Below are 13045 nucleotides of genomic sequence, written 5' to 3'. Positions count from 1 at the left end.
ACATAAATAAAACCTCACACACACACTGCTTTCTGTGTGTTCAAAAAGATACATGCAAAGTTTAGCTAGTATTGGATATTTTATCAGCCATGTACATGGTAGGAATGTAGGTGTAGCCATTAAACATTTTAACAGAGTAAGTTGACATGTTTTTTTCAAACCTTTTTCTAGACCGTACTGATTTCCATTATCAAAACATTAAGGCTGTATAAAGTACATGATTCCACCGGGTCATTATGTGTTGGGTGGAACTGCAAGTGGTAGGAAAATATTGGCTATTTGAAGTAATAACGAAAAAAAAAAAGGTTACCCTTTCTGAGGGATCAGGCTGCAGGCTGGGATAGCATTTCATGAGGTGAGTAAATAAAATGTTAACTGCCTTTGTGGCTGATAACCATCTTAAGGAGCTCCTGAGTTTCTTCTGTCTGTTGACGGATTTGCTCAAGATGCTCTATCAATTGACTCTGGCTGAATGCAGATGAAAATTCTGGATCTGAGAACAGAGGAAAACCAGGGTATGATTGTCCAGCCCACATAACTGAAATGGTCTATCCACACACACATTCTTCACTTAAAATTTCTTTAGAAATTAGATTTTTTTGTTTTGTTTGCACATTGGATAGAAAAGTACACAGTTGACTCATTATTCATGATACAAATGCACTATAGTTCCCCGTAAAATCCATCCTATGTAAACAATATCTCCTTACCACACAAGGGAGAATGATGACTATTGTTAGCCATCGGAGCACTGGGCCTTCTGCATCAGTGGAAAGTAGCACACAAACCTTCCCACAAAGGTGAGGAGCTGAGTCCAGTGTTGTATACAGCCTCCCACATAACAGCAAAGAAGGAAACAACTAGGCTGCTGAACTGGCTGACAGTTCCTATTGTTTTGTTTTTTACTATTTTGGAAGCAATTCTTTCACCTTCTTTCTACTTCCCCATCCCCAAAATACTATAAAAATGTTAAGGGGCTCAGTCAATACTAGTAGCCCTAATATATGAGACCTACTAGTTTTAGTTTGGTTTGGTAAGCATTCCTGATCAGACATTTGAGAACAGAACAGTGGTACCTTTCAGCAGTGTACATGCCAAGTAGTTTGAATTTTCTGCATATTGCAATCCTTGTTTTGCATAATTGGGCAGATGTGGAGAAAGGCTTGTTGCTAAGCCAAGTAATATTTTAGGCCCATCAGCCTGGAAAAATGTCCATAAATAAAAAAGCAAAATGGTGGTAAAGACAGACCATTATTCATTCTCTCAGCTCTTGTGCTAAGGATAATAATTTACTGCAAATGAGTGAAAATGTAATGAACAAGCACTAACGAGGAGGTTATTGGGTGTGTTCTTTGTCCATTTTGACATTTTTCTCAGACAAAGAGCAAGTCCGGTTCCATTTGGGCAAATATCAATGCACAGAGTTTCTATTTCCCATTGACTGGCTATACTTACCCAATAAAGCCTGTTCCATTTTCAAAAAGTAAAATGGCACCAGTTTGCCTTTATTTTAAAAAAATCATTTTGGTAAGTGTGTCTTAAAAGAGCCAAGGTAATTGCTGCCCATGAGTCTACTTTCTCTCTTTGATTCAGTGAATAGAGCTAATCCCCAGTAGGCAGTAGCACTGTCAGTTATATTTACTGTATGTGATGCTTTTTTACCAGGCAGTGACTGTATTACATTGATATGAGTGCACTTGGCACAATTCAATTTTTATTTTTTGGTAATTTTGACAGGTAATATCAATTTTTTTTAAAGTTTTTTACATGATTTATAGTTTGTTGTGCAAAATTCTGGGGTTTAGACATTTTATTTTTATTGATTTGAATGTTTACGGTTGCAGGAAGTGATGGGGGAGGGTCAGACAGTTATTATTTAATGACTGTCGCCATTGAGATTCAAAAAGTTAAAACTTTATAACTATTAAAACACAAATTGTCAATATCACATGTCAAAATATACAAAGTAAATTTCCTTAAATCAAACTCCAATAATTTCTCAAGCAGCATTTATCTTTCTTTGCCTATCTGTAAATTATGATTATTATCTCTGCTAATATTTTTTTCATTGGTTTGTGTGTGCACAGCAAAATCGACATTTACTGATAAAAATCTAATCCTTCCAAGCCTGGATATAAGCAGTTAGGAATTAGCTGTGCCTTGCAGTCTAGGTACTGGTAGTGAGCATTGATGAATCAAGGGACATATCTTCCAGTAATTTGCCCAGTGTAGAAATACCCAGCTGCTGAAAGCGAATCTCTTGGTGGTTGAGAAAATTCATGAGATAGCGTTGGACTTCCTCCATGTGGCATTTCAGCAGATACCTCACTTTATCTACATCAATGGGGTAGGGAGAGAGAGGCAGAAACAATTTAAAGTGAACACTTATTTGTTATGGGTTTCATAAGGCAACATTTTTAATCAAATGAGGAATTTCATACTATTTCAAAATGTGTGTTGACTCAGCTATTTTCTCTCCCCTTCCCAACTACATGTTGTGTTCCAATTTTAATAGATAATAAAAGAGCCTCCACATGTTATAAACCCAGTAGTGTCAATGATATTGCAGTTAAAATTGTATGCGAGGTTTCTACTGACCCGGCTGCTGCACTAGGAGCCTGATGTATGGTATTTGTAGAGTATACATGCTATTTATGGACTTCTCAAACTATTGATCAGCCTTTCACACACTCTGACCTAGTCTGTAAATATTTCAAAAGCTCCGTGCATGGTTAGTGCTTGCAGGCAGCATTTGTTTCTCTGGATAAGATTCTTCTTTAGTGTAAGATGTTTGATGTGGGGATTGAAGTAGGTTTGAATTTTTTCCCTTGCTAGAAACTTTCATTCCAGACTCTAATATCTGTCAGGTCAGAGTGGGAGAGAATTTGGAATTTAACTATTCCTTTCATTGGAGAGAGGTGTTGAATAAGATTGAATATTCTTGCTCCATTTCTGTTTTTTATATAATATATATAAATCCTATTTTGCAAGTTGAAAATATCTAAATTTTATGGAGCAAGTATATTCGACACACAGGTATCTATTCTCTGCAGATAATGCAATGCTCTTTTCATTATCCGTCACTGTAATTCAGAGATCACTGACTAAATTCTCACTCTTTCTTGAGTGTTCCAGTTAAGTTTTATTCCAGAACAAAGGTAATTTTGTTGGCTCAAGAAAGCTCTGTTGGTCAGAGGACGGAGTTAAATTAAACTTCCTGAGCCAAATCCTTTCTGATGCAACTACTTTGTAATAAAGTATCCAGCCTCTGCTACCTATTCTCAGCCATATTATATGGACTAAAGTACTTGGTAGGTGGGCAGGGAGAAAGAAGACTGATGATATTTCCTGTCTGGAATATGTTCAAAATTATTTCCTCCCCCCCCCAAAGGTGAGAAATGCCATACACCATCTCATCTTCTTGCCCGTCTTGCTTCAGAATAATCACTGCAGAATGTGCAAGACCAACCAGCAGCTGGTTGTAGTGGTTAGAGCAGGAGATTAAGCACCAGAGCCTCTGTTAGTGTAAATTGCTCTGGTTCCATGGAATCAGTACCTGGAGTTCTATTACTGCCTCTGCCATGAATTTACTATTTGACCACAGCTAAATCAATCTCTCAGAGCCCAAGTTTCCCCTGCTATAAAATGGGGACAGTAATACTTACCTAGTTCACCAAGGTATTTTGAGGCTCAACAGTATTTGTGAAGCATTTTGACATCAGATGAAGTGCGCTATGAAAATGTTAATGATTATTTAGTGAATGAAGGCCAAACCCTTTTTGAAAAGACAGTTGACATTTCACTTTACACAATATAAATGTGTCAGAAATGTAATTAAACTCTATGCATAACATTTACCATGACATATCATGTGTCGGACAATGGAGGCAGCTTGAAATGATGGCTCTATATGTTCCCGTTGCCCAGCCAATCTCACTAGGCGCTTTAACAGGGGTCCATTCATCCATTCTAGCAAGTGTAATGTGAAACCTTCTGGGAGACAGGAAACAACAAAAAGGCTACATAAAGATATGCAAGTAAGCTGTAAAAAAAAACAAAAAAAAACCCAGGGCTTTAGAAATGCATCATCCAGAAGGCCAAAAGCCAGACTGTCTGTCTAAACAGGACAGCCAAACACCCTTTGCACAGCTGGAGGACCAGAATGAATGCATGCAGTACTTTTTTAAAAGCATCTTCTGGGACCTAGTACCCACATCCTCAGGCTGTGAATTTGTGAAAATTTGGCCTCTAGAAAGGCTGATAATTTTTATAATGTGATTCATCTGTTCAGAACACATACTGTTTTATGTGAAGCAAAGCCATTTGGCATGGTTGTCTCAGCCTGCCCAGTCACCACTGGATAAGTGTCCACCTCACAAAACTAACCGCCACCAATCACTGGCCTTGCTGATAGTCACAGCTGGGAGGCAAAAACACTAAATGGTCATGAGACTGAAATACCCTCCCAACCCAAAGGTGCTCGTTCTGGGTCATGGTTGTGGCCTATTGAGGGCAGTGTGGGAAAGCATGTACTGCTCCTCTCGCACCCACCGCTGCCCTCCTGAGAGTAAAGGGCGAGTTTTCATCTCCGGGACTGTCCGTCTGGAACTTCTAACCAATACAAAATCCACATGCAAAAATTAAGAAAGCAGAAGCAAAGTCGCTTTGCTTTTTAGCTGTTTCCTCTTTCTAAGTTGGTCTTTGGTGCTATAAAATTAATTATCTGAAATAAATGGAAATATACATTAGGGTCACAACCAGTGGAATCAGAGTGTCATTACAATTAAACAGATAAGCCAGCTATGCTAGCAATATTAGACAAAGTGAATTTTGATCAGAGCACTTTTTAAAAGCTGAAACAGTTCAAAAGACAAGAATTCAAACAGTAGGGCCTATTTCTCCCACCAGTGGGATCAGTATACACTCACTGAAGTTAATAGCAAAACTATCCCATTGACTTTATTGGGAGCAAAAATGGTTCCCTCTGTGTGCGTGAACACACACATCTCTGTTTGCAATAATGAGAGATGTGTGCACCCTGTGATATCAGGCTGCTTGTTATGGGATTGCTCCCTTACCATGCTTTGCCAGCTCAGCAAGAGAACATGTCACGTAATTAAGAGATTCTTCTTGAATTTCCGTAGACAGGATAGCCTGGAGGAGTCCTTCCACACATGGACTTTCAATGATTCTCTATGAGGAGAAAGATGATATTTAGCTCTTTTACAATGCTTTGCAACTTCCAAGGACTTCACAAACATGAACTAATTCATAGAATACCGAGAACAAAATGGATCAATACTAACAATTGTTACCTGCTTACCCATAATAGACAAGATGCATTGTGCTGGTGGGAGAGAGGTCAAGCTTGACGCTCATCTTGGATTTTCTGGGACCATGCTGATTTCAACAGAGCTCTCACACAAGCTCTCTCTATGGGATGGTCACAGGACCTCAGATCACTTATAAAGCCAAAAAAAATTCATGTTGTGAGTCATTGTGTCAGGATGTGTTTTATTGTAAGGTCATTGTGTGCTGATGTTTTGATGTGGACCAAAAAGTCACCACTGGATAAGCGTCCACCTCAATTCAATATATTGAATCACCATATGCCATTACCTCGCAATTACCTCCACATTTTTGACAACTTTCTGGCATTCAAATGCTCAGATCTATACAAGATATTTTAGGTGTGGTCTTACCAGAGCCAAACAGCAAGGGAAGGTTACTTCTCTGGAGTGTGACATGATGGTTCTCCATATGCAGCCAAACCTTGCAATGTCATATCGCGTTGTGAATTGCTTAAACGTATTTTTGTGCATCTATTTCCTTTACGGTGCAGTGCGGGAAAAATAGCTTTTAAAAAAATTAACACGTTTATCCAGCGAGCCATAACTACCTCCAGGGTGTCATGGTCCTTGGGGCTTAGGAGGATTTAGGACACCCTGTTGCAAAGAACTGTGTGTATCCAAGGGAAAACAATTAGTAAATGTGCCATAGAATGCAAATGCTATTGTGATGTTTTGGGCCATTAGGACTAGACTTCAGTGCATACACAGTAACACTAGCATTCTATGAAACTTTTTAAGTTCTTCCTTGGATACAAGTTCTTCTAAACCCAAGGACCATGAAACCCACTCTCTGCCATAATTATCTCACTGGAAGAAAAACCCATTGGCATGGCTAGGCCACAAGGACAGGTTCAGACCACTGGAAGAGGTTTGAGGAACCATCATTCCAACCTTCAGATCCTGGTCAGATCTGGTGGGTCCTACTGAGTGGAGCTCCTGACGTGCGAATGGGCAGGAGTTCCTTCTTTCAGCTGTGAGAAGGTAACAAGAGAATAGTTGGATTCCTTGCTGCACCTAAAACAATGATAGCGGGGAGAGTTGTGATGGCTTGGTATCTGTCTGTACATGTCTGTAATAACGTGTGACCTCCAATTAACAGCATAACCATCTTTGTGAAATATGTGACCTACATTTTGAGCATGTCAGTGTAGTTTTCCCAGTTTGGACTTTGGTAAGTGCCTAACGGGAGCTTTACAGCATATGAGTTAGTCACATGATAGAGAACACAGAAATCTTATCTAAGGGCAGGATCTGTTCCAGCTTCCCTCTCTCCCATTATGGACCACTGCCAGACAACAGAAGGACCGCAGGAGAGGCCTACCCAGCTGACACACTGGCTGGCCTAGGACTCACAAATAGCTGTGAGTACAGACTCAAGGGAGAGCATGTGTGGGCTTTTTGTTATTTTTCCATAAGATCTGTAACTCCTGAGTGCTTCAAGGATAAAAAGTAACTGTGATTTTAGGAATTTCCCTGCAAAGCCTGTGTTCCTTACTCTGCCCTGTAGTTCCTGGGAAGTTAAACTATAAACTGTGGTGCATTTGGCAAGATAGAACTATAGGGGACATGAGTAAGTGACTGGGGAAGTCTCATCACTGGTTTCAGCACCTAGAGCGGTTGGACTGTGGAGTCCCACCTCCCAAGGAAGGGTGACAGCGAGTCTACATTGTGGAGTGTACCTTAGCAACCTAGACCTAGCAACAGTGTCTGGACTGTGCCCAAACCCTTCTGGTTTGGTAGCTGATGGGATCCAAAGGTTGGTTCCATTACAACAGACTGGTGACCATGCACTAAAAGGGGATTCAGCCAGGTCTGTAACAAGAGTTATCACTTAATCAGGAACTCATAAAAAGGGCAGGCACCCTTTCAGGCAGAAGGACAACTCTTCTGCAGAGTGCAGGAAAAGGCTTTCCAGGGGAAGCGCTCTACAGCTCAGTCAGGGAAAAGGGTTATTCCGAGGCAAAGCAAATGTATATTTAGCCTTTGAACATACGTTTTTGTATAAATTGTTTCCTGGTTGTCCATAGGGTGCGGGGGACCAGGTTAATCAAAACTGCTGCTTTTCAAGTTCAGCCACAATACATAAAGGGGGCTTTTTTTTGTTTTTTGTGACAAAGACCTTTAGCTGGTTTGGGGGCAATTCCTTAGGGTGGACAATGGGGTCTGACACGCTACTATTGAGGTCTAACATTTCAGTCTACATGGCAGACATTTTTTTAAGGTGAACTGCAAAGCTTTTATAAAATTTAATGAGCCCTCTATTCATCAGATAACATGCTTAGACTCAAAATTATATAAACACCTCTCCTTCTAATGTGCAAACTTTGAAAATGAGGATCTTCCTTTACTCTTCCTCCAGGGCTTCCGTTCAGGGGCATATATTTGTCTTATATATTTGGCATATATGGGTGATAGCACAACTACCAAGAACAGCTGTCGTTTTGATGATTTGTAACTTCAGTGGTTGTTGCACACACTGTGATCTACTGGAGTCTAGTTTGGCTGGGTTCATCATACGGAAACTGATTTTCATAATGTGCGGTTGGGGGAAAATCCCTTTTCGGCCCTAACTTGAGATCAGTTTTCTACCTTGAACCATGAGGCTTGTGAAACCTTATAATTTTTGCCAGATACTGTATCTGAAGAGGCTGTTATTAGACATTCAGATTTCTATGTTTTAAGATTGTTTTAATCTTGCTAAGATATTTGTCCCAATGTTCAGCAACAGTGACTTCCATAGGTGTGTATCAAAGTCTTTCTTTCACATATATCTTCCAATTTAAATGAGTGCTCTCTCATGATATGGAAGACAGGAAAGAGGAATGCAAGACTAGTTTTCTCTATATATAATAAAATACATTTTTATTTTATTTTATATTGCAGAGTTTGTCTCATAAGATGTATCCCATGCTCTACTCTATACAGTTAAATGAAGAATGAAAGCAGTGGGAAGGAGAATTTAAGATGAAGGAAAGGTAGGTTTCCAGGTTTGAAATGAGATGAGTCAGTGAGGCAAGAAAATGTGCTCAAAGTTCAGAGCTGCAGAGAAGAAGGCTCTTGCACCAGAACTAATCAGATTATGTGCACAGGCAGAAAGAAAGCTAGTGCAGCACAACTGGAGGAAGAAGGAAGGGCAGAGAGAATAAAGCAGGCACAGAGAGGTCTTTCAAAAATTAGAAAAAAATTGAACTGGATCAAATGGGAAGCCAATGGAGTTGTTTGAGAATGTGCGTAATGTGATTGTATTTCCTTGTAAAAGTAGGAAGGTGGCTCAAGAGAACTGAGTCTCAATAGTAAAGGGGTGAGGAAATGAATGCATGGATGAGGATTTCATCACAGCTGGAGATGCATCAGGCAATGCAGATGGTTATAGGCAACTTGGCAGTTATAAGTAACACATTACTTTATATACCTCTTCTTTTCATTTGAATAATCAATGCTAGCCTCTTTTTAATCTCGGGCTTTTAAATCTCTCCTCAGATGGATGCCAACACCCCAAACCTGTGCTTCTAATCTTCAATGGCTCATCTCTTTAGCTATCAAAAAACATCCTGGCTTACGAGTATGAAGCCGTGGAATTTGAAGGGGCATATGGGATTTGGGGCTATATGTTAATTTATACTGTGTAATTAGAAGACTTATTGGAATGTGGTGCTACAGCCTTTTCCAATCAGAAGAGTACAAATTATACACTTACCTACTTGAAAGTAATAGATACAGAGTAACTCTAAAATTATATGTATTGAAGCATCCTTCATCACATGGGAAGGGATGAGTGTTGTTAGAAGAGTGGTGCAAAAGCTTTGCAAAGCACTGAAGGTCCCAGGAAGAGAGCATGACATCTTGTGCTAGCTATGTTTCTGAATTTCCTCAATCATCGGCCTAGGAGAACTACAAAGTCTGGCTTTGTGTAGGCTTTTCAGCCAGGAAGGAGGATTTAGGAAAGTTTCTGGAAGGAAAAAAGCAGGACTTTGGGAAGGGGTTGAGAGGTACAAGGCGCCATAGGTGCTAGAACTAGTGGTGCTGCGGGGGCGGCAGCACCCGCTGGCTTGAAGTGGATGCCATTATATACAGGATTTACAGTTTGGTTCAATAGCTCTCAGTACCCCCACTATACAAATTATTCCAGCACCCCTGCAAGGCTCTGTTTTCTTTTGTATGGGGTTTGTGTACTTTTTTGGCCTGGCAGCAAGGCAGTGGATGAATGGAATGCTGGGATTATATTATCCAAACGTGGGGAAATCAGATAAATGTTGGACCCCACAAATATTTAACCACAGACATCCATTGTAAAAAGGAAGGATTGTCTTGTGGTTAATCCACTGGACTAGGATTTGGAAGATGAGGATTCAATTCTCACTCAGCCTCAGACCTTCTGAGTGACTTTGGCAAGTCACTCAATCTCTCTGTGCCTGCAACCTCCCTGCTATACATATCCCTAGACCGGTGATACTCAGATTGAGGCTCATGAGCCACAAGTGGCTCTTTAATGTGTCTCCTGAGACTCTTTGCAGTACATGATCTTGAAACACTGTGTGATTTAATTATTAAGCAATCAGGCTGCTTTTACTATGTTGTTATCCAATTCAAGTTGACAAAACAGTACTTGGTCAGTTATTTTGCTGTGAGAATAATGTGTTTATATTATTCTTACAGCAAAATGACTGACTGTGTGTGCGTGTGTGTGTGTGTGTGTGTGTACATATATATTTTGGGTAATGTTGATCACTAATTTGGCTCCTAAATCACTGAGGTCTGAGTATCACTGCCCTAGATGAAAAATGTAGCTATTAAAACCGTGAGACTCTATCACTGGCCTGTATGACAAGTTACATATTTCTTATTCCACAACATTTAATACTGTATAACAAAGGAAACAAAGATAAAAGACACAACTTTTAATGTGGAGCATCAGATCCTGCCCACTTGTACACTCCTGGGAATTTTGCCACTAACTTCAGTGGGAACAGGAGCAGGCTCAGAGTGTAAGACCTTTTTTTGCCTATGATTTTAAAAGCCATTCTTTGGTGTGAGTAATTCTTATCTGATAATGCTAGAAATGCAGCCTACCAGTGTGTAATTCTGCGAAGAAAAACTGCTACTCACCTGTATGTTTTTGCAAAAGCTCAGATTTTTGATGATACAGGCAGTGTGACCAACGATCCCTGGGACTGTTTGATGAGTTAACAATAGCATCCCCAGGTTCTGCAGCATCTCTCCGTGCATTAAAGCATCCTGCAAAGAGCAAAAAACCATTAAATCACTGCTGATAATAACGGTGCTAAAGTATGTGATGTGACTCCATGTTATGTCATGGGTAGGACTACCCCAGCTCAGCTTTCAACTGTTTTAAACTAGCTGTCTGGTAGCAGCAGTTTAGCGCTGTAGTTCTCAAATTGTGGTCCGTTGGCCATTCCCGTTACACAGAACACATGCTGGTGCTCTGTGGAGAGGTGGATGATCCGATGGTACTGGCTGATACTCCTCATTTCCAGCTGACAAATCCCATCAAATATTTAAAAATATTATTGTGCCTGCTAAGCAATAGCTGTAGTAACCAAAGGGAGGCATGTGATTGTGAATGAGAAGGGCAGTGCTCTGGGTAATGGTGAATGGAAGAGGTAGGTCATTCAGCAATCTTTATATTAGATTAGATATGGCCAACTTGATTTGTTTTAAACAGATTAACATTTTTAATCAGTTTGTGATCAGGCACTTTTTAAAATCACATTCCTGAAATTCCTTTAAGAAGACCCTTTTCAAAATGGTATGCTGGTTTCTCTGCTCTCCCATTGATATTTAAGGCCTTTCAGAAAGCTTACCACTTGCTGAACTTCCAGGCTTCTCTAATACCAGTGGAATCAGATCCTAGCTCCAAGTTTGGAACTGTTGGCCACCAAGTCTCCCTGGTATTAATATAACCTTATTGTTTTTCAGTAAGGTGAACTGGGGGGGGGGAGAAGGGGGGAACTCTCACACCGACTTAATCGCCTTTGGATCAGACCCATAGTTGCAAGCAATACCTAAGATCATATTGTAGCTAAAAGGTTAGCAAAGAAAACATTTCTCTGTTCTTTCAGTCTGTTTGCTTTGGGCATTTCACAGTACTTTGTGTAGAGTCAGTAATGTACTTCTTTATTCATACTGTTTAGAAACTGAGGCTTGCTAGTAAGGATGTACTAAATCTTTAACCCTGCATACATACTGAGATGAAAGACATTACTCTGGAGTTTTGGAAATGTCAGGCTTATTGAAGCAGCATCAAAGTTAGATGTCTTTAAAAATCAGTTTAAATTGCATTTTTCCTGATTTGTAGGTTGTTATAAAAGGGGTATTTTATTTTCACTTAATATTGGCTGACATCTTCAAATGCATCCATTCCAAACACAGTCACAAGGTGAAATGCTGAAGCAAAACATGAAAGAAGACAAATCCAAAGTCAGCATGATGGTTAAACTTGGGGAATAAAGTATGACTTAACGAGCTCAGATGTCTACATGTTAGGTTTCAGTTAGGGTGTGGTATGTACAGATATATGCTTCTGAATTTCTCTAGCAATGTCTTTCCCTCCCTTCATAGACACAACTCACCTAATCTTACCTAGCTAGAATGTGCTCAATTAACTGTAAAGACCATTTTGGATACTGTAAGTTTGACACTCTCTCTCTCTCTCTCTTTTTTTTTTTTTAACCTGTGTAACTCCAATTGACTTCAGTGGAACTACTCCCAACTTGCATCAGCAGGGGAGGCAGCTCGGGCCTTTTAATTGAGCACAGACCAAAAATGAACTCTTACAGTACATGATGGTTCCACTGCCAATCTTTCTCATACATGTAGGATATACATTTGATCACTATCCCATCTGATGGCAGGTATTAGAACACTAAATTCTGATGGGCCTGCAGTATTTTGCAATTATATGTGTGAGATCCAGATTTCATTCCAAGTTCATTATTGTGATCCCCTGTTCAGTGAGGGAGAGCCACAGAGGCAGCATTCTTAGTAGAAGATAGGTAAACAGATTCAGATTGCGTATTGGACATACTTCTTCCCCAGACTCAAACAGTTGGAACTGAAAAAAGATCCTAATCCACACTGGTCAGGGAAACCATTCTGGCAGCAACTGTTTTTATCATTTTAATACCTGGCCTTTTTAAAGCACTCTGAGATCCTCTAGTGAAGTATGCTAGCAAGGATAAATATTATTCCCATTTTACAGATGGTGAAACTGTGATGCAGAGAAGCAAAGTTACTTTGTGTCCTAGAACAAGTTAGTCAGTGGCAGACTAGACTAGACTAGTGACTAGAATCCATGTGTTCTGAGCCCTGATCCCTTGCTCTAATAAGCATGGCTTCACTTCATGCTGAAAAGGCCTTTTATTATAACACCCAACCTCTTTCTTAGGGCTTTGGGATTGGACTGCCCTTGACAGAACTGAACAGAATTCTCTTTGCAGTGGGGAAGCTAATACAGTGTTATGTTGCATGCTCACCATGAGTCAATGCAATAGTCAAGCTGGTGAATCACAGAGAGGTTTTCTGTTAAGGAATGAAGGCTCCTTGAAACATTCCATCTGACCAAATCCACAGTAACTAAAGGGCAGATGAATTTTACCCTATTGTATATTGGCTGGTATTTATAATGATTCAACCATTACTTCATTTACTTGTAAATGTTAGCTTTGTTCTGTGGT

General features: G+C 39.9%; 1 protein-coding gene across 1 annotated transcript in view; it reads right to left on the bottom strand.

Annotated features, from left to right (window-relative positions):
* Positions 1–230: 230 nt before the first annotated feature.
* Positions 231–13045, bottom strand: part of LOC119852519 (vacuolar protein 8-like) — a 56364-nt gene continuing 43549 nt past the window's right edge. The window contains exons 10-14 of the mRNA XM_038393722.2: positions 10458–10586; positions 5079–5193; positions 3859–3993; positions 2211–2334; positions 231–495 (exon numbers count right to left, since the gene is read on the bottom strand). Of these exons, the coding sequence (XP_038249650.1) occupies positions 372–495; positions 2211–2334; positions 3859–3993; positions 5079–5193; positions 10458–10586 (627 nt within the window). The 3' untranslated portion in view covers positions 231–371. The remainder of the gene's footprint in view (positions 496–2210; positions 2335–3858; positions 3994–5078; positions 5194–10457; positions 10587–13045) is intronic.

Source organism: Dermochelys coriacea, chromosome 3 (assembly GCF_009764565.3).
Source record: "Dermochelys coriacea isolate rDerCor1 chromosome 3, rDerCor1.pri.v4, whole genome shotgun sequence".
NCBI lineage: Eukaryota > Metazoa > Chordata > Testudines > Dermochelyidae > Dermochelys > Dermochelys coriacea.
This window is presented reverse-complemented; position numbering and strand designations above follow the sequence as displayed.